Here is a 21955-nt window from a genome sequence, read left to right on the forward strand (position 1 = left end):
GAGCCGTGACGCCCCCTTCTCGGCCGCCAGCCCTCCACACCTCAACCGCCTTGCTCCACCTCCCCAGTGTACCCGCTCCAGCCCCGCCGGCCCGGGAGGGCGCTTGGATTTCCTTCTCTGAGGCGCGTATCTAACCCTTCCTGCATGTATTTCACTGCAGGCTGAAGAAAGCTCAGTCTCAATTGTGTTTCCTGCCTGTCAGCCTCTTGCCTCCTAAACGCGTACCATTTCCACTTGATGTCATCATGCAGAAGGGGGTGAAAGCGACTCGGTGACAGATTCAGGTAACCCCCCACGATCTGGGTAGCCGCCTGGGTGTCTCTGGGTCATTTGGGCCGACAGTGCTGGCACAGGGCTGTTTGGGTGGTTTCTGCATCAGCATCGTTCCTATCTGTGAGAAGGTGTGGGGGCTGCTAAAACTCCAGGTTCAGAGAAAGAAATTGCAAATGACTTTATACCTTCCCTTTGAAGAAGCCATTGGAGGGAGGTGCAGGGTGAATTTGAGATTGTAGAAATCCCACCTGGTTTCCTTTGATGGGAATTTTGATATAATTAATACACAGGCGGTTGTATCTGAATGTGAGGTTTCCATAGATGCCTGCTTTCTTATCTGTAGTAATATATTTAGGCTTCAGTCTAGAGGTGGGGTATCCTTTGTTGAAAAGGTGTCATTGGAAGGCTGATTGTACTTTTGCCCAGTGCTCTAATTGAGCACTGGTCAAATGAGGTGACCTTCTTATGAAATACTTTCTCCTGTTCCTTCATTGTAATAGTGTTTGTAATATTAAGAGAGACACCCTAGCAGTGAGTACTGGGAGGTGGAAGGAAGGGCCGTTGGGGGCAGCAGAAAGAGAACAGAGAAAACAGCTTGAGTGAAGTTTCCATTTAGATAGCCATGAACCTCTCATCTGTATTTTATCTTTAGGTTATTGGGGCTTTTCCAAAAACTCTGGCCTGTTCTTTTCTTTCCAAGGATAGTTCTGTTTTGATGTCAGCCTAACCGGATCTGGGGTTATCTTGGTAAGAGTGCAATGAAAAAACATAACCTTCAGACTTAGCAGGATACTCCGGCATTAGCATTTTCTCCTAGAGGGCAGAGTCCTGCGCATCCTACACTAGTAGCAGGGAATAAGGATGGTTATGGAAATGGGCTTTCGATTTTTCTTGTAGGAAGACAGATTGCTGAGGGCCAAAGGCTCCCGCTATACTCTCTTTTACACTGCAGTAGCACCTTGGTATCTGTGACAGATTCTCTCTTCACCATTTTCCTCCAGATCCCTTGAAAAATGAAGTTAAAAACTTGAAAGATTTATTATTCACCTCTAATGTAGTTTTGTTTTGGAAGGTGACTTTAAAACCATAGGTGACACTAGCATTTATCCTTCTACTACAAGCATTCAGGAGTCACTAGTAAAAGTAGTTGGGTTATCTAGTCCCAGGTGAAACAAAGGCCAGTGCTTTGCAAAGATCAGATGAGTAATATGGTGCTAAGCTAGAGGTATTTTTGACAAGTAATTTTTATGTCAGCAATAGTACAGGGTGTGTACTGTGTTGCTGCAAGAAGAAAACACATGTGATGGCATAATAAGGAATGTAATAATGCAATAGAAACAAGGGTGTGGCTTTCTTTTTTAATAGAATAGACACTTCACACACAAAATTCCATATGGCAAAACAGTAGCCTGCGCATGTAAATGCACGTCCAAGAACAAAGATAGCCACAGTGCAGTGTTAGGTTTCATTGTGGTTTTAAATTGTGTACAGTGATAAATCATAATAAAGTGTCCATTGATGCTTATTATTATTTTTTTTTATAAGAAGGAGGCTCCCCACCCTCAGATGTGTTTAGCTTTAGGCTGGAGGATCCCTAGACACTATTAGACTGATCTTTGCCTCCAATGCCTGCTTCCTTTCTACAATGCTCATTTATTCATTTAGCAGATGTTTATTGGCACCTGATAGATAATGGACTCTGTGATAGGTAATGGACTCAAGGGGTTGGGATTGGGTGTAGGGGGAGACACAAAATTCAACTCCCTATAGGAAGACCTGATTCTAATTAACTTCGATGGAACCTCAAGAATGGTAGGATTGGACTTCTGGGGAGATAAAATATGGTCATCCACCCTTGACTTTAATGCCTTTTTCACTGAGGAGCTCACTGCTTCATAAATGGCTGTTCCTGTTGTCAGAAGGTGGCCTTTTCATTGTAGTCTTTTTAGCTGAATTCCATACAGTTCAATCCTTACATTGTTGAGGGTCATTCTGGTTTCATTTCTGATTTCCTTAGAGTTGTTTGAACCCACGTATACTGTCAGCAACCTCTGCTTTTCAAGATAGTGTTCCGTTCCTGATGAAGCTGAATTTTGAAACAAATGCTGTTTTTCCGTATTATCTGATTTAGAAAACAGATTGATGGGATGCTTTTGCAGATTTTTCTCTTTTTTAAACAGTGACGTACCAGCAAGATAGGTGAGGTTATGCTGCAGTAACAAATACCTCCAAGTCTCCATGGTTAAATAGTTTCTTTCCTTCCCGTGCTGCATCCAGTGTGGTTGGCAGGTGGACCCTGCTCATCGTAGTCACTCAAGGAGTCAAACTGATGGAGTCTTGGTCTTGATGTGAGCTTGCAAGATCATTGCAGCATTGGGAAGAAAATGCTGCAGGGTCTTGCTCTAGCAATTATGTGATCTCACCCAGAGGTGAGTTCCATCACTTTGGCCAGAACTCGGCATATGACCCTATTTAATCCCAATTCAATATTTCTTGTGCTGAAAAAGGGAGAAGTGGATATGGGTGAGTAGCACTAGTGACTTCCACAGTAATCTGGTCTAGGTGAGGTTAGAAAGTGTGTCCTACGGGACCTAGCTCAGTGCTTGGTAGGTATTGGATGTCACAAGAGTATTGACTGAATCAACAACCTGTAATTTACAACCTGTATATTTACTATTCCAACCTGTAATTTACTAATATATGGTCCGACCCCAACCTGTAATGTACTACTAATATGTTGATATATTATTTACTAACATGGTTGTATACCGGTCATCAAATAAAATAATTATAATCCTCTCTTTGCCTATTTCAAGTGCATGTTTACTCTGAAGTGAAAGGCCATTAGGTATTTTCAAGGCTGATTCACAAGGAGGTTGTGAGCTTAGCATTATGTAATAGAGAGGCGTTACTTACACACTTTCTCTGCCTCACCATCTGCCTCTTGTTTAAGGCTTCCTGAGTTTGTTTGGAACAGCCCAGGGTAGAAAGAGAGTGGCAATGGGCCTAGGACCACCCAGGAGGTAGCCTCCTGCAGCAGAGACCACAGGGCAACAGATAAGATCTAAAGGGGGCAGGAATGTGTTTAGGGTAAGCTTGGGTCACCCTTTTGTTACTTTGATGTTTACAAAAAGAAATTTGGACAAGAGGCTTTTTCTGGTTACAGGACTAGCAGAACACCCAGAGAGTTAGGGGACATTTGTGCTTCCATCAGCAACTGTATTGACTAGGAGGGTGGTGAGTTTTAAAGCCTTCCTTACCTCACTCTCCCTAAAAAGAGTTGGATGCTATGGAATAGGCATTGCAAGGTGCTCTGGATTCAGCAGTTGGTGGCTTGCAGAGATTTTGCTTGGGGAAGAGCTTTTCACTTATACATCTTTGTTCACATTGTGATAACTGCATGCACAGATGAGCATTTTTAAGATTTGATAAATACCTTAAGCATAAGCATAGAATTTAACAAAATGATATTGCTTTTGGTTCAGTACTCACCTTGGCAAAGTCATTTTTATAAAGATAGCTCTCCAAATAAGGAAGTGGTATGGTAAACTATGTTAGTCTCCAAGTCACAGTGACTGAGGGACTGAGGGGATATCAGTATCAACCTAGGGAGGTTGAGACCACCCGGCTTCATTCAAGTGATAAGATGTAGCACCCAGAGGGTTTCTGAATTGGGAGATGAGCAGCTGGGAGACCAGCAGGAAAAACCAGATATAGACCATCCAAAAACCCATTCAGGGTGCCTGGGGTTGGGCTGAGGGCCAGGCACAGACTGAGGGAGAAGGAAAATGAAGCCCTGAGGGATAGTCTTGAACTATATTTGGGAAGCCCCAAAAGGCATTTCTATATTTTCTCTGGCCTCTGCATCCCTACCACTTTAATTTCATACCCAAGTCAGCTGGTCAGGTAGAGGACACTTGTGGCGTGAAAGTGGTTTCTGGCACTGCCGATTGTGACGTCATGGAAACCGGAAAGGAAGAAGGCGTTGGTTTTCCTGCTCCTTTCCCCATGGCTTCGAGAGTTACACTGTGTGATCCTGCAGTCTGACTCCATGATTGAAATCACAACTGGGATAAAGTTGGTAGAGATGCTTCTTAATTTACAGTGGGGCTACATCCTCATAAGTTAAAATAAGTTAAAAATATTGTAAATGGAAAATGCATTTAATACACCTAACCTACTGACATCACAGCTCAGCCTAGCCTACCTTAACTGTGCCCAGAACATGCACATTAGCCTACAATGGGGGCAAAATCATGTAACAAAAAGCCTATTTTGTGTTAAAGCATCAAATATCTCATGTAGTTTATTGAAAGTGAAAAACAGATTGGTTGTATAGGCACTCAAAGTATGGTTTCTACTGAAAGTGTATTGTTTTCACACCATTGTAAAGTCAAAAAATCAAAAGTCATAGGTGAAACAGTTGTAAGTAGAGAACCATCTGTGTTTGTTAAATGCTTAAGGATTTTCTATTTCTAATTGACTCACTGTCATTGTAGGATTTAAAGAGGGAGGCCTCAAATAGTGTATCTGTGACCTGCATCTCCTTTGGGTGGTTCTTGACATCCATGATTTCTTGGCCTAGATCATGTTTGGCTGCTGAGGCCTGGACTATGTTCTTCGTGGAGTTGTGAGGGGGCTGCTTGTGATCTCCTGGGAGTGGAGAGGATGCCTTACTTACCCCTTGATGTATTAATGCCTGCATAAATAAAACTCGTTGCAAACATCCTGCATGATGAAACTTACTCAAACATCACATAGACTTCCTGGGTACCTGCCTTCCATGCAAAGGAGGGGTTGAGCAGATGAAGATGTGCTGCTGGTGGGAGCAAAGTTATGAGGAAGTAGAATCTCCAAATGCTGTGTTCTGTGCTTGCATTTTCTCTTTCTACAACCTCCTCTCTCCTGCCACTGTCGCATTCCCACCTACCAAGGAAGTGTAACCTTCCCGGCTCAGTTCTGATGTAGACATCCAGATAATCACACTTAGTGCACTCCTCACTGAGGTTTGACAAGAATTGATGAGATTTTGGTGAAAACTTTGACAGGTACTATGGAAATAGGGAATACTCTTCTTCTTCTTCTTTTTTTTTTTTTTTTTTTGAGATGGAGTTTTGCTCTGTCACCCAGGCTAGAGTGCAGTGGGGCATGATCTCAGTTCACTGTAACCTCTGCCTCTGGGTTCAAACAGTTCTCCTGCCTCAGCCTCCCAAGTAGCTGGGATTACTGGGATAATTGGTTTCTATCTTTAGTAGAGACAGGGTTTCACCATGTTGGCCAGGCTGGTCTTGAACTCCTGACCTTGTGATCCACCTGCCTTGGCCTCCCAAAATGTTGGGATTACAGGCGTGAGACACTGCGCCTAGCCAGGAGCATTCTTCTTAATATTGCTGTTCTGCTCCTCAGCAGATTTACTGTTCCCCCTTAGTGACAGTTCCCACTGCCGCATCTTAGTCAAGAACCTTGTTTCTCTCTGGGCTATAACAGTGGTCTTGCTCACTTTCTGACTTTCCCACCCTCACTCCAGTTTGGAAAATGCTGCCACTCTTAGACCACTAGGCCATTAATCCTTCATCCCCTCACTTAATAACTTTTCGTTGCTCTTGTGGGAGGAAGCTCATACTGTTCAGTCTTGCTTTTCAAGTTTCCGCAGGTTGACCCCAAACTTCCTTTCCAACCTTGACTTTTGCTCTGCCTGACTTTAAAACTGATCATTAGCTGGGATGGTTAATCCACTGTTGCCCAAAATGTTTTTCATCGCCTCTTTCTTCTTCTAGCACATTCTGTGGCCTAAAATGTCCTCTTCCTTCCTCTGCCTCTATCCTATCGTTAAGGCCTCAGTTCAGCTCTGAACTCTTCTGAAAAATTTAACTTGATCACATTAGCCTTTAGTAATTCTTTATAATCCAAAGTTCCCTGGCAAAATTGCCTCCATGTCTCATTTCATTCAACATTCATTCATTCATTTTACAAAGGGCACTTGTCATAGATTGTCTTCTATTATCACCTAAGATTGAAGTGTCTTTTTCTTTCTGTTTAATTGCAAAGAATAGAAATTCACTCAAGCTAGTTTGCATAAAGGGAGGTAAATTGAAAAGATGTCCCCGGATGTCTTGTCATCAAGCCACATTTCCTAAGAGTTCCGGTGAATGGGACCCTTCCAGTTATCGCTCACCCTGGACCTGCTTAGCTGCAGGAGAGGGTTGGGGCACAGTTCCTTCCAAGAAGACCTGTGGCTGGCTGATGTAGCAATTGTGACCTGCAATTAGCCTACAATGGGGGCAAAATCATGTAACAAAAAGCCTATTTTGTATTAAAGCATCAAATATCTTTTGTAGTTTATTAACACTGTATTGAAGGTGAAAAACAGATTGGTGGTATAGGCACTCAAGGAGATCTCAGTTCTCTTGCAAGCTCCTTAAAGATGACTGGATGAGGCGTTACACTATTGTGTATCTAACAATGTTTGTACACAGGAAGGGCTCAATAAACAAATCATTGGTGACTCTTTGACAACACAGAAAATGATTTTGACTTACAGTGATTTAAAGGAATTTTAGACCCTTTAGCTTGAAGTCTCAAAGGAAGTTAAGAGAGAAACTTATTTTTAAGAGCTTCCCCTACTTACATTCATAATGATTAAATGTTGAATCAAATTAGAATGACCAGGCTGCAGTGAGTATACCAATGTTTGGGAGGTGAATGAGGGTCATCATTCTAACAAAATTAGTTGTTATTCCAAGTCTGTTTTTCAACTTCCATTTGCCTCCTACTTTGCCCACACACACACACACAAAAAACACCTCTCATTGGTGACATATAACAGCAGCTTCAGGACTTTACAGCCCACCAGGCCACCCCACAATCTAAAAGGGCAGGCATTGATGTCTGGATTTGCAATGACTGGGTGTAATTGCCCACGGCTGATCACCCCATCTCCCTTTATAATTAAGGCTTCAATGCCTTTGTGATATACATCTGTTTTTCCTCTCTTCTTTTGATTGTGGAATACTCATTGACATGATAGAAACTCTTCTTTGATACTCGAAATGCTTGATCATTATGAGAGTGTTATTATGAAAGAGGGAAATAAGTTCAGCTGCTTGAAGAAAATGACCAAAAATACATTAATATTAAAAATAATACTCTCAGCTGGGCGTGGTGGCTCATGCCTATAATCCCAGCACTTTGGGAGGCCGAGGCAGGTGGATCACTTGAGGTCAGGAGTTTGAGACCAGCCTGGCCAACATGGTGAAACCCCATCTCTACTAAAAATACAAAAATTATCCAGGCATGGTGGTGTGCACCTGTAATCCCAGCTACTTGGGAGGCTGAGCCAGGAGAATTGCTTAAACCTGGGAGGCAGAAGTTGCAGTGAGTTGAGATCATGCCACTGCACTCCAGCGTGGGGGACAGAGCGAGACTTCATCTCCAAAAAACAAAACAAAACAAAACGAACAAACAAACAAAAAACACTCTCAGTTTGAAGGGTAGTGAATGGGGTTGAGATAAATGTCTCAGGAACCAAGTATTTGTTGTGATATTCTTTTGTACTTGTGTTGCTCTGGGGTAGGTTTGCAAATTGCTTCCTCAAAGATTAATAATATGAGATTAGAAGTGGTTGGTGAGCACGTGGACAAATTTGTGTACTTTGGAGAATTTACTGCTTTGTTGCATGAGACATAGGATTACTGCTGTTTTAAGTGAGTAATAGTTAATTCAGCCATGCAGTTAAAGAGGCGTCCTTAACTGGGATAAATACTTCTCCATCCGCTCCCACTCCTTCGCACTGGTACTTCAGAAACTGAAGGTACAGATCCATCTATTCACCTGTGGTGGTGTGTAAAGTGTCATTTGAAACCCCGAGCATCAGGGATTTAAACCACTTATTGGGCAAACAATTGCATTCATTAAATGTATTTGAATGGCTGGGCGTGGTGGCTCACACCTGTAATCTCCACACTTTGGGAGGCCAAGGCGGGCGGATCACCTGAAGTCAGGAGTTCAAGACTAACCTGGCCAATATGGTGAAAACCTGTCTCTATTAAAAAATACAAATTAGCCAGGCATGGTGGCGGGCACCTGTAATCCTAACTACTCTGGAGGCTGAGGCAGGGAGAATTGCTTGAACCTGGGAGGTGGAGGTTGCAGTGAGCTGAGATCGTACCAATGCACTCTAGCCGAGGCGACAGAATGAGACTCTGTCTCAAAAAAAAGAAAAAAAAATAATGTTGAATGCCTATGTTTTTCCATGCATAATTCTAACAAAAATCCCTGCCTTCTAGCGTCCTGTATGTATTTAACTCATAATTAAGTTGGTTTTTCTGTTGTTTTTTTTTTTGTAATGGCAAAGCTAAAAGGGTAGAGAATAAAAGAAATGTATCTGATATTCTCTCAATTCTTGATACCTTAGCATATGTGCCTGCCTTACATGGCTCTAATTCAGGTAAGTAATTATGAACTGGAATTTTAAAAAGTAAGATGGGTTTGGGTTTAAATTTCACGTCTGCCGTGTGACTTGAGTGCACAAGGTCTGACTGAGCTTTGTTCTTCAGCTGCAAAATGGGGGAGAAGCAACCTCATTAAGTTCGTGTGAGAAAAGGAGAGACTTACATATAAATGCTTAATGTGTTGTCCTCCACAACGTAAGACTAAATAAATGGCAGCTGTTGCTAACGTCATTACACCCAGCATCTACCATCCACCAATCATTGGGCTCCGTTCTGGCAATATCGGGATGAATAGGCATGGTCTCACCTGAAGAAGCTCTTAAGCTAGCCAAGGAGGTAAGGACATCCAAATAACTACAGCCTCCAGCGTTTACATGGGAGTTTCTTTTGCATGTCATTATTATCAGAGTCTTTCGGTTGGAAAGTCTTTCTAAAGCTTTAAGTGGGTCTGAGTTTAAAATGATAGGCCTTCTCAGGAGGAAGCGGGAAAAAGCTGGAAGCAACTGGAGGAGAGGAGTCTGAGAAGGGGTTCTGAGCTAGCCCATAGGCAACCTGGGCCTTCCTTAAGGGAGACGAGTCGCCTTTCTCCTGTGGCTTCACTCTTCCCAAGTGAAATGAAGGACATCTTCTTTCCCAGGGTCTGCTTTCTTGGAAACAGAGTGACTCCCAGATTTGCCCATGACTAAGAGCATACCTGGGTCATGGAACTTTCCATTTTAAAACAGTCCCAGAAAAATTGGGATGAGCTGGTCACCCTCCAGTCTTGTTCTGTGATTGTCGTTTGGCATCCTGAAGCAGGCTTTGTAGAGATCTAACATGGTTAGTAGAGATACAGCCATCCTACAAGAGAGGAGCAAATGGGGCAGAAAAAGATGGGAAAAAAACATCGTGGCTTTGGCAACCCCTTTATTAGGAATCTGCTTTTTGGAATGGGATATTTATTATGATTATTAAAAAGAAGAGAACTGTTTAATAAAGGCAAGGAAACTAGGCTATACAATATAAAGTGAATGAGACCTTTTAGAAATTCCTCTTAAAAAGGGGTAGCTGCTTGGGGCCCGGTACACACTAGACACTCAGTAAAGACTTATTGAAATGGTGGCATCAATTTTTTCTTCAGAAATATTTTTGAAAGCTGCATAGAGAAGTGCAAGGGGCCTCTGAGACCTGCATTCCAGGACAGGTTGAGTGGCTGAACGCTGTGGGCTTTGAACCACTCTGTGCCTCACTCTTCTGGGCCCTTCCATCACTCATTTGAAAATGCATGCGTCTAGATATGCTCTGGGCTTCCTGTGCTGATATCTGAGTGTGTTCATGTATGAGCTGATGCTCTTCATGACTGTATTTTTTTCTTTCTGGTGGAACCGCATGATGCTAGCAGACGAGTTGCTTTGTCTTTTGTTTGAAGCTAGGGTGCCTCTGGAACGTTCCTGTGTTGTAAACATGATGGCAGTGTGGTCTGGGTGGAGTGGGGCATTGTGTACTCAGCACCCTGTGTTTTCTTTCCAACGATTCCAGAGGGTTTTTGTGATGAGTCTGTAATACTAAGTGGTGGTTGGGAAGGGAACCAGGCCTGGTTCCACCCTATGGCAGAGATCTTAGAGATCTCAGGAGCTGGACTCCAATTTGCCAGCATTTCCTCTCTCTCTCTCTCTCTGAGTCTCCATTACTAACATGTGGGATTGATGGAGACTGTTAAGGCCCTTAGCCAAGCCACCGATTCTTCTAGTATTTCGCTGATACCGCAGATGATAACCCTTTGTGCTCTCTTTCTCCTTGGAACCTTAGCAAATTGCCAGCAACAGTGATTAGTTTGTTGGTTGCCAGTTCTGTAAACCTCATGCACAGAGCACCTGAAGGCAATTGCCAGACACTTGCGTGTCTCTTTCCCATGTAATCATGATGCACACCAAGATACTGTATTCACTGTGTTCCTGGCACGCCAGATTTCTTCATAGTCTGTTACTTCACCGAATAAAAAGGCAAATGACTTGTTTTTGGAAGGGGAATCTTATAGGCAAACAGAATGCATTTAATAAATTGCCTTTATTTTTGCACACAGAGTGCTAAATATTAGTACAAAGAGTTCATTTCTCTGCAGATTAAGTACAGGCTAATCTATGTTTTGGATTTTGGATTTTTTTTGATTTTGTAATATTTGCATTACACTTAACATTCAAACATTATATTTACTGGTTGAGCATTCCATGTCTGAAAATCCAAAATCCAAAGTGCTCCAATGAGAATTTCCTTTGAATGTCATGTTTGCACTCAAAAATTTCTGATTTGGGAACATTTCGGATTTCGGATATATGAATTTGAATGCCCAACTGTAGTTTACTTTTCTTTTTTCCAACAGGGACGTCAGATCTATCAAAAATTAATTGTTCATACACCCTATGTCTTATAACAAAATAATAAATTATTTAAGAATTGCATCTCAAGGCAGTCCACACTGCCCTATAAGAAGTCTGTTAATTAACAAGGAAAATGTCTTCACCGGGAAGGAAATAAGAATATGTCAGATTTCACCCCAAATTTATTTCATCTTATTTGTAGAACTTGTGCGTGGAGATGCTAAACCCTCTCTTTGTGCTCCTTAAAATAACATTCTCTTGGGGTCAAATCTAGTTTGCAATGAAGATTGAAAAATGGATGCCATCTAGACAATTTAGAATTCCTCATAAATTAGGAGGACAGTGACAATCAATTTTGGATTCTCAACCTGATTCAGCCTTCTTATAGTTGCCTCGGCATTCATTTGATTTCATGTCTTTGACTGTTGCAAAGGACAACAGTATTAGCTTCTGTTACCGCTTTTAGGAAAGGTGAATGTGATTTTACTGAGACAAAAACCCTAGAAATAGGTTGTTTGCCTGCAATCTGCAATTCTCCTCTCCCCATCAGGGGAAGCAGTTCTGAACAGGCTCTTTGTCCTCTGGGTTCTGGAGTCTGTTTCCCTCATTTTTATTTCTCCCTCGAGATTCTGACTTGTAAAGAAACAAATTTCTTCCTTTTATGAGGCTTTATAGTACCAGGTGACTGGTGTCGTTCGATATAATCTGTAGTACTTAATAGCTAAGTACACTTTGTTTTCCCCAAGCTGATTACAGTGAAAATAAAATGAGAGGGAGAAGGCTGGGCGTGGTGGATCACGCCTAATCTCAGCACTTTGGGAGGCCGAGGTGTGTGGATCACCTGAGGTCAGATGTTTGAGACCAGCCTGACCAATCTGATGAAACCCCATCTCTACGAAAAATACAAAAATTAGTTGGGCATGGTGGCGTGTACCTGTTGTAATCCCAGCTACTTGGGAGGCTGAGACAGGAGAACCGCTTGATGCACTCCAGCCTGGGCAACGAGAGCAAAACTGTCTCAAAAAAAAGAAAAGAAAAAAGAAAACTAGAGAGAGAAAGACAACAGTTTGAGGGAGGAGGAGCGAGTAAAGAGAAGAATAAGGGTAAAGAACTGTGTAGGTGTACAGTATTTTTAAAATTCAGTTTTAGTCAAAATGAAGAACAACTGTTGTTTACATAATGGTGTTGGCTTCATAATTAAAAACATTTTTCCCGATGTTTTACAAAATGACATGGAAATTTATCAGATACTTTTCCTTCCCTAACTATTTTGGATTCCACAATGTATTTCATGACAACCAAAAGACAATTTGGGAGAGTGGGGGAGATAACTGTAGTACAAATATAGCAGTAGATAGTGTTTATTAGACGCTTGCCTGCTTTCAGTTTAAAGTGCTTTAATCACATTACCTGGGAGGCAGTGGAACCTGGAAAAGTCAGGTGACTTGTCCAAGGTTACGTGGTGAGTTTGTACTGGAGCTGGAACTGGGATGTGTGACCTTGGGCAGTCTGGCTTGAGTCCTTCCTCTTCACTGCCTGTGAGCCACACTCACAACTGGGATTAGGGTTCGAAAGCATTTTGAAAACTGGTTCAGTGTAACGTAATTTAGGAAGAGATCCGACTTCTTCGCCGATCTGTCTTTGGGAACAAAGATGGACAATTTTGGCCACCCATCTGTTGAATGTGTTTGATGTTAACTTAGAGAACGGGTTGTTTGAAAACATGGATGTCAAGTTTTGTAGGGAAATTTGCAGCGAGATTTCTGACTATTACCTGAGCTTTGTCCTGTGCTAATTCAGGTTTCTGTGAAGTCAGGTGGTGTGAATTGTTTCTAGAAGGGCCACTTAACTGAACACCAGTGTATATAGTTATGTGAGAGATTCTGTCAGATGCTAGGAGCTTAGGACTTTTGGGAATACACTACTAAAAAGTGTGAACAACAATTTTTTTTTTTTTCCTGAGACAGAGTTTCACTCTTGTTGCCCAGGCTGGAGTGCAATGGCATGATCTCGGCTTACTGCAACCTCTGCCTCCTGGGTTCAAGCGATTCTCCAGCCTCAGCCTCCTGTAGCTGAGATTACAGGCGTGAGCCACCACACCTGGCTAATTTTGTGTTTTTTTAGTAGAGACGGGTTTCTCCGTGTTGGTCAGGCTGGTCTCGAACTCCTGACCTCAGGTGATTCTCCCGCTTCAGCCTCCTAAAGTGCTGGGATTACAGGCGTGAGCTACCGTGCCTGGCCTCAAAAAACTGTTTTTACAATCCTCCCTCCCTGGTTACTGTTTCCCCCTGACCCCATACCAGAAAGTGGAATAAATCATACCCTTTTTTATTCCCATTCCTTTGTGTAGTTCCCTTTCCCTGGAACACCCTTTCTCCCTATCTTCCTCTCTGCCCTCCTGCAAAACACAGCATAGTGATGGAAAGCTGTAAGTACCACATATACAGTTGTCCCTCGATATCTATGGGGCACTGAATCCAGGAACCCCCTTACAAACCAAGATTCATGCATGCTCAAGTACCTGATATAAAATGTCATAGTTTTTGCATATAACCTATGCACTTCCTCCTGTACACTTTAAATCATCACTAGATTTCCTCTAAAGCCTAATACAATGTAAATGCTATGCAAATATAATGTAAACATGATGTAAATATAAATGTAAGTTGTTTTACCATATTGTTGAGCAAGTAATGACAAAATGAAGAAGTCTGTGCACATTCAGTACGGAGGTAACCATTTGGTATTATTTTTCCTGAATATTTTTGATCCATGGTTGGTTGAATCCACAGATGTGCGAACCAGATATGGAGGGCAGACTGTACTTTCTTCGATACTTCATTCCCATTTCACTTGTCCTATTGATCCTCCTCCAGCTCCCTCAGGCGGACTTACTTTTCTTTCCATTTGTTCTTTCTAATCCCACTTACCCTGTGCGTGATAATTCTGCATATGGTTGCCTCTGCAGCTCTATTGTAAGTTCTTTAGCTGTAGGAACTGCTATCATTTGAATGTACGTGTCCCTCCAAAATTCATGTTGGAACTTAAACCCCAAGATGATGGTATTAAGAGCTGGGCCTTTAGGAGTTGATTAGGCCATGAAGGCTCTGCCCTTTTGAATGGGATTAATGCCCAAAGAGGCTTCAGAGAATGCCATGCCCTTCCATTTCTTCTGCCACATGAGGACACAACAATAAAGTGTCGTCTTAGAAACAGAGGCCTCTCACTAGACGCTGAATCCACGGGTGCCATGATCTTGGATTTCTCAGCTTCCAGAACTGTGAGAAATAAATAATTATTATTTACAAATCATCCAATCACAAGTATTTTGTTGTAGCAGCACAAACAGACTAAGACAGAAATCTTGTCTTGTTCAGGAGTTTGGATGAATGAATGGAGGCTCGAACAAGCAAAGGAACAGACAGATGATTTACACGTGAGTTTGTTGGGATTGCTTAGGGTGTGTGTTAGTGGACGATGATGTTAGACCTGAGGATGGACCTGTGACTGTGGCAGAGGCTGGCTAGATGCTCACCAGAATCTCAGCATTTTGACCTCTGGGGCTGGATAATTCTTTATTGTGGGAAGACCGTCCTGTGCAGTGTGGGATGTTGAGTAGCATCCCTGGATTCTACTCACTAGGTGTCAGTTGTCCCAGTTCAATCAAAGATGTCTCCAGACATTGCCAGATGTCCCCTAGGGGGCAAAATTGCCCCTAGTTGACAATCACTGTACTATACCACTTTCTATACCTAGGTGGGGCCATGTGACTGGTTCTCACCAATGGGATGTGTATGGAAATGAGAGACAGTTCAGAGTGGGATACCTTTTCTACCCTCATTTCTTTCTAATCTGCTGGTCAGTTTCCAGGGTCCAGGGGAGAAGTCTGAAGTCCTAGGATATGACAGAAGGAACCTGGGTTCCTAAGAGACCTTGTGGAGCAGATCCTCCGTTGCCAAGTGTCATTGGAATACACAGTGAAGAAGAGACTAAACCATTACTGCATTTGGCCTCTCAGATTTGGGGGTGTTCATTTCGGCAGTCTACTGTCTGACCTTCCCTGACATTTGGGATGAAGGGACCTTGCTAAAGCAGCCATGCCAGTGAATAAAAATAAAGATTCCAAACTAAAAAATGGGACAGATTTTGTTTTTTTCTTGTGCAGCATCAGCCTTATTGCTATAATGATTATAATTTCTATATTTTATCAGAAAATGAGATGATGATAAAATTTGTTATTCCTACCACTCTAATAATGTTGACGTGTGATTAACAAGCAGCTTTGAGCTGTAAATACTTTTAGTAGAAAGTAATAAAACCTCAAGTGTACTGGCAGTTTTCATTTCACTGTGTATGTATATGTATCTGCAACACAAGTTCAAGTTGAGATATTTGCGGCAATTTATGTATAATGCATTTTAACATTTTTTTTGGAAACAGTGACAGATGTGGTTACCCTGCAGTCACAGCTGTTTCCCACACCATTAATAAATACATCACTGTATGATATGACAGTCTTTGGAATGGACTCTTATATGCTTAGTCCAGCTGAATGCCATGGATTAGTGTCCTGTAAAATGCTGAACCCGAGAACTTGCTCATCAGACTAAATTCAGTGCACCATTCTAAATTTATTCTGCCGCAATCAATTGTATTTGTCATTGTGTCTACGCAGAACCCCTGACCAAAATACGTAAGTCAAATGGTTTCATTTGGTGCCCATCTGGATGACAACAGCCGAGTTGTTTGTGGGAGACAATGGCTATTTGTGGATGAGTCTTTTGGTGGCTGGAAGCTCTGTGTTTGGTTCAGTGGTCTGTGTGCCTGCTCTATTTGCACAGGATTCAATCCTTTGTACAAAGAGCAGCCCCAACTGAGTTTCACCCTACCTGTCAGTCAAAATCCCTGTCTCCAGGAAATATAGCAGATCTGGCTTGAGGATACAATGGTCAAGTCCCTTTTTCTAGTAAATATCCTGCTAGGCATCTTAACTTCCAAATATCTGAGTCTAGTGTTTTGTTCCGCCATATAAAGCATTTGCACAATAATTAGCATAAGACTGACACTTATGCCATGAGTCATGTGCCAGGCTCTAAGGGGTTTGCTATAGTACGTGCATACTCCTCACAGCAATCCTAAGGGGGAGAGTAGACAGTACTATTAATATCTCTATTATATGGGTGAGGAAATTGAAGCACAGAGAGCTTAAATGACTTGCCTGAGGTCACAAAGCCAGTAAAAGCCAGAGCTGGGATTAGAACCCATGCAGGATGTCTCCAGCATTGATGCTGTAAGCCACTGCAGTGTGCTGCCTCAGCCTTGTCTTTTCTGTTAAGGAGATGTGCTTTCTCTGAGATCTCTTGAATTTGCATGACTTCAGCTAACATCTGTATATGATGCTTACAAAGAGTTGTTCATATTATTGCTTAATTTTTGTGTGGGCTGAGTGTACTTTCTCAACTTCATTGTCAGCTGATGCTCTTGTATCTTTCCTAACTCTTGGCATAATGCTTCCATGTCAGAAAGTAGTTCATTAGCATGTTGATTTGGTTATTTTTATACCAAGATGCTCCTTTAGGAGGTTACCCTGCAGGAGTAAGAACATGTGTACAAAGGTATGCAAATGTCAGGTGGTATGGGAATGAAACGGTAGTGGAATTCGGAGGATTCAGAATGCCTTCACAAAAGATGTAGTATTTGACAATGCCCGTGAAGGGTAGATAGTAATTGTCTGGACACATGGCAGTGAGGAATGGCATTGGTGACAGCATGGGGATAGGTGACTCCTGTCTTCCAGACAGTGAGTAATGCTTTATGACTGGGACTGGTAGTATGGGAGTATGAGAGTAGGAATAGTATGAAAAAGGATTGGAAAGGTTGGTGGGAGGGGGACTTAGGGATTTATTTGCCAGGAAGCCATTGATGGTTTGGGGACTGGAGGAGGATGTGGTCATAAAGCTGTGTTTTTAGAAGCTTAATCAGGCAGTCATCAATATGGATTGGAGCAGGAAGGGACAAAGGTGGGGAGACCATGGAGGTGGGTGGGGGAGGTCCAGAGATGTAGTGAAGACCTGAACCCCTGGAGAGGGTGGCAAGAATGGGAGTGTGAGTGAATGCAAGAGACGTTTCAGAGACAGAACTAATAGTTGTTTGGAGATTAACTGAATGAGTGGTGAGACATACACAGGTTTTCAAATCTGAGGTATTGGGTGAATAATGGTAACAAATATAAAATTGCAGGGAAAAAAACAGATTTGGGAAAAATTAAGAGTTTGCTTTAGAAACAGCATTGAGTGGACAGGTCAGAGCTGTACCTTTGTGGGTAATCCATGCCCAAATGGTCATTATGAATGTGAGGCTTAAACACCTTGCCATCAGGGAGAGAAGCCCTCTAAACAGCTGACCATGTAAAGGCATAGGTCTGAAGGATTGAAGGAACGAAGAAAAAAAATGTGTTTTCTGGAAGAGAGGACACTTGCATGCACTGACAATTAAATTATATGTCTTATTTAAAGTTAAGATGTAGCTTAACTTATGTTTATTATTCCCAAATTGGTTATGATTTCAACTGGATTTAAAATACTGAAAATATTTTACAGACTGTGCTTAAGGACTGTTCCATATAGGACCCTGTCTGGAATATTGGGAATCTGGTTGGCAGATCTCTTCTCATACAAATTGGTTAACTCATTAGCCTCCAGTTGTTCCCCAAGTTGTTGCCTCATTTAGAATGCCTGCCTTGCCTTTCTTCCTCTATCCTTCTATTCAAACCCTAACTCTTCCTTCAATACCCTGTTCAGATCCCATCTCTGAATCCCTGATTCCGACTGGAAATGGCCTTTGCTGCCTCCAACATCTTGCAGACCATGGCATATCACTGGGGATGGCCAGGTGCTGGCCGGTGATGCAGGTGGGTCTTTGAGGGCTGGACTTATCTTATTCATCTTTGCATCTCAAGAATCTTACTTATTTTTTTCACCAGGTCAGCATAAAGAGTGTTTAAGGTCTGTACCCAATAAAGCTAAACTTCATCTAAGTTGTAAAAAAGCCCAGCTGAAATAAAAGACACTGTGGAAGTGACTTTAATATCCTGAAAACACAAGAGCTAAGAACCAGACTGGGATTAGATACCCCACTATGCTTAGCCCTAAACCCAAGTAGTTAAATTAACAAAACTATTCACCAGAGAACTACAAGCAACAGCTTACACCTACTTGGCGGTGCTTTATATCCTTGTAGAAGAGCCTGTTCTATAATCGATAAACCCCGATATACCTCACCATCTCTTGCCACTCAGCCTATATACCACCAGCTTCAGCAAACCCTAAAAAGGCCTTGAAGTAACCATAAGAACTGTTGTGTCTCTCACTAGTTCTGTCTTCTTAGGGATTGTGGTGATCTAATGCTTTTTAAAATAGTCCCACGCTTTTTTGAATATGATTTCTTGGGTGGTCCTGGTTGGTTGGTTGAGGGCTCTTTCATCAAGAAATGTTCTTTCCACTCTGTGCACGCTAACTACACTTTGGTAGCTGAATCCTGTGTCTGTAATCAGAAATACAGTATGTTGGCTATCACCAATGTCTAGGTTTATATTTGTCTGCTCTTCGAAAGACACTGACTACCTTGATGGATTCTTCTCTTTGGTCTGTTCATGCGCTGTTAAACTGTGGCAGCGAGGAAGTAATATTAGGGGAAATTATTGTGTCATTTTGCCTTTGGTTTTACCTAAGATTCCTTTTCAGAAACTGAAGTATACTCAAGCCCAAACAAGTAAAACAGTAGTAAAGTATAAACTTAGTTTTTATATTTCTAAAATTAAATTAATTAGACAAAGTACACTTATTATGGTATGAAGAATGATCATGAATAAGCAGAATGAAACTATGCTTATTAAGATAGATTAGGAAAATACTTTAGAGGATGCAAGGGGTTTACTGTTCCTTTTATGAGATTTGTTTACTAATAAAATTTCATCTCCATTAGCCTCAACAAACTCCCAGTAATTAGTACCGATTAGCTAAGATCTGTTACCCTGGGCTTGGACCGTTCCATTTTCTGGGAAAACAAGTCCACTTTCCTTGGGTTGTGGGGAAGGAAGTTTTATTTCCTCAGAAAATATGTCAGGTAAACTGATGTTCATAACGGACTTTTCAATAATTTGAGTTTACTGTGTCAGCAGAAGAAGAAACAAATGGTGGTGGTAACCCCACTGCTGTAAGATGTGAGGCCTGCCCATGTTTAAGAATGGAGACTGAGGCTGGGCGTGGTGGCTCACACCTGTAATCCCAGCACTTTGGGCGGCCGAGTGGGTGGATCACCTGAGGTCAGAAGTTCAAGACCAGCCTGACCAATGTGGTGAAACGCTGTCTCTACTAGAAATACAAAAATTAGCCAGGCGTGGTGACATGCCTGTAATCCCAGCTACTTGGGAGGCTGAGGCAGGAGAATCGCTTGAACCCAGGAGGCGGAGGTTGCGGTGAGTCGAGACGCCATTGCACCCCAGCCTGGGCAACAAGAGCGAAACTCCATCTCAAAAAACAAGCAAGAAAAAGAAAGGAGACTGCAAAATTTTAAGTACAATTTTAAATATTAAATATTTCTGATATTTGTACTTGTGTAAGTTAAAAAATTACTAATATACTTGGCAATAACTAACTTTTAAGCATTTTGTGAAACTCTGCAGAAGTTACCCAATTTCATTCTCATAATAATTTAGGAGTAGGTTCTGTCTTTGCCCTGTATTTTTTGATGGGCAGACAGAAAGCACAGTGAACTTTAGTAGCTTGCTCAAGATTGTGTTAGCAAGTGGCAGAACCAGAACAGAACCCCAAATCTGGTAAGTAGAAGCATTGATATGTTGTAGTCCATTAAAATACGTTAATCTTTCAAAACTTTGCTGTAAGTTATTGAAAAGTACCAACAAAAGGAAGCTATTATCAGAAACAAAATAAACTAATAATAAACATCTTTAGAGTAATTATTTGCTCACTACAAAAATGAGCATGGTATTAAAAATGAAATATTACAAATTTTAAGAGTTTTAATTTCAGTCATGGTGTGCTATAGTAATAATAGAGTTGTGATATCTTATTGTGGCTATTTTGTTTCTATACCAGAAATTCATCAGGAAATTATAGCACAACAAATAGCTGTGAAAATCATGATAGTAGTAATTATATCAATGACATAGTTGTGGAAGAAGAGAATAATGAGGTTATTTTGAGGGAAGTCCACTACAGTAGAATAGCAAATGCTTTTCAAATGTAGGGCAAGCCAGAAGGGAAAGAGACCTAACTTTGGGTTTATAATGTATCATGAAAATGGGGGATTGGGAGCAGGGGGTAGTTTCAGGAATACTTTGGCGATTAAAAATTGGACTTCGAGGAATTAATTTGGAATTTTTAACCAGACATTTTCAAGGTTGTTAGTAATAGTTTTGGCTCTGATAGTAAGATTTTTAAACAAGCATTGTTAGTCTCTAGCTTGTTGCTCTATGAAGTTTGTTAGTCTCTAGCTTGTTGCTCTATGAAGTGTTGGAGATGGGGCCTGGTGAAAGGTGATTGGATCATGGGGGTGGAACCTTCATGATGGTTTAGCATTATCCTTTTGGTGCTGTTCTCCTGATAGAGTTCTCACAAGACCTGGTTGTTTAAAAGTTATAGCACCTCCCCCGTCCTTGGTCCTGCCATGTAAGATGCCTATTCCCACTTTGCCTTCCACCGTGTTTGTAAGTTTCCTGAGGCCTACCCAGAGCCGAGCAGATGCCAGCATCATGCTTCCTGGACAGCCTGCGGAACCGTGAGCCAATTAAGCCTCTTTTCTTTATAAATTACCCAGTCTGAAGTATTTCTTTATAGCAATGTGAGAACTGACCCATATGCTGCCTTTAATATAGGATCCTTTCTTGGAGGCTCCCTCACAAGAGGTTTTAGTTGTTGCCATGAAGATATGTAGCTGTCAGAGGCTTACTACCTCCCAAGTAAATTGCTCTTATTTTATACTTGGAAAACCTGAGACTAAAAGAGGTAATTCGATAGACCAAGGGCTCTGCAGCTCCGAGGTGGACCATGAATTGTCCCCGCCAGAACAAGCCAGGCTGTTCATGCTCCGAAGCCCAGTCTTACCTTCTGAAGGTTTGGCATCGGGATACCATGAACCCCTGCCATAGAATCCCACAACCTGCAGAGTAGCCTGGTTTTACCATTAGAGATTCATTTCTCAATGATGTGGTGAAAACAGCATGAATTTTGTTCATTTGGTCAGCTGAGGGCAATAACCCTTCTGTTTATTTTCAGCCCTGTGATCCTAAGTAAATTACTCAGCCTTGCTGAGCCTCTGTGTTCTGGTTTAAGGTGAGACCAGCAGTACCTATCTCAAGAGGTCATGGAGATGATGAATCCTGGTTATTGATGTGGTGGAGCACTTGCAAGGTATCTGGTGCTGTTTTCAGTATTGTATATGTGTTACCTAATTCTCAGAACAGTAGTCTAAGGTGGGAATCCAGAGGCAGGCCCAGAGGAATGAAATGATGTATCTGAGTCCAGAAGCTGATAGGTGGACAATTCAGTGTGAATCAATTCCCTTCTGTTTTTTTTTTTTTTTTTTTTTTGGATGGTGGGATGGGGGGCGGTTCACTGTCTGTGAGTCCTATCCTAAACTGACAGTGTCCTTGTGGAGGTAACACGCACACACTTCCGAGAGGTTGTAGTAGCCAATGATTTCAATCGAAGCCTAAGGTAATAGCCTCTAACAGAAAATACAAATGCTTCTAGTAAATTCTAATGGCCTCTCTGGGAAGCAGGTGCAGGGCCTTGGGATGCCATTATCAGGATGGGGTTGGGGATGTCTGATGGAGGGAATGTGGAAAAGACTAAG

At 41.9% G+C, this 21955-nt stretch overlaps 2 protein-coding genes across 4 annotated transcripts in view; both read left to right on the forward strand.

Annotated features, from left to right (window-relative positions):
* LOC144336456 (uncharacterized) overlaps positions 1 to 15215 on the forward strand; it is a 34890-nt gene extending 19675 nt beyond the window's left edge. The window contains exons 7-8 of the mRNA XM_077975096.1: positions 161 to 284; positions 14944 to 15215. Coding sequence (XP_077831222.1) covers positions 161 to 275 — 115 coding nt within the window. The 3' untranslated portion in view covers positions 276 to 284; positions 14944 to 15215. The remainder of the gene's footprint in view (positions 1 to 160; positions 285 to 14943) is intronic.
* Positions 1 to 21955, forward strand: part of RNF152 (ring finger protein 152) — an 86302-nt gene that overhangs the window by 1339 nt on the left and 63008 nt on the right. Inside the window, 1 exon segment of one of the 3 annotated variants that reach the window (NM_001193834.2) lies at positions 161 to 284. The exons of 1 other annotated variant lie outside the window; for it this stretch is intronic. The gene's annotated coding sequence lies outside the window, so the exon portion shown is untranslated. 3 annotated transcript variants of the gene reach the window in all.

Source organism: Macaca mulatta, chromosome 18, assembly GCF_049350105.2.
Source record: "Macaca mulatta isolate MMU2019108-1 chromosome 18, T2T-MMU8v2.0, whole genome shotgun sequence".
Taxonomy (NCBI): Eukaryota; Metazoa; Chordata; class Mammalia; order Primates; family Cercopithecidae; genus Macaca; species Macaca mulatta.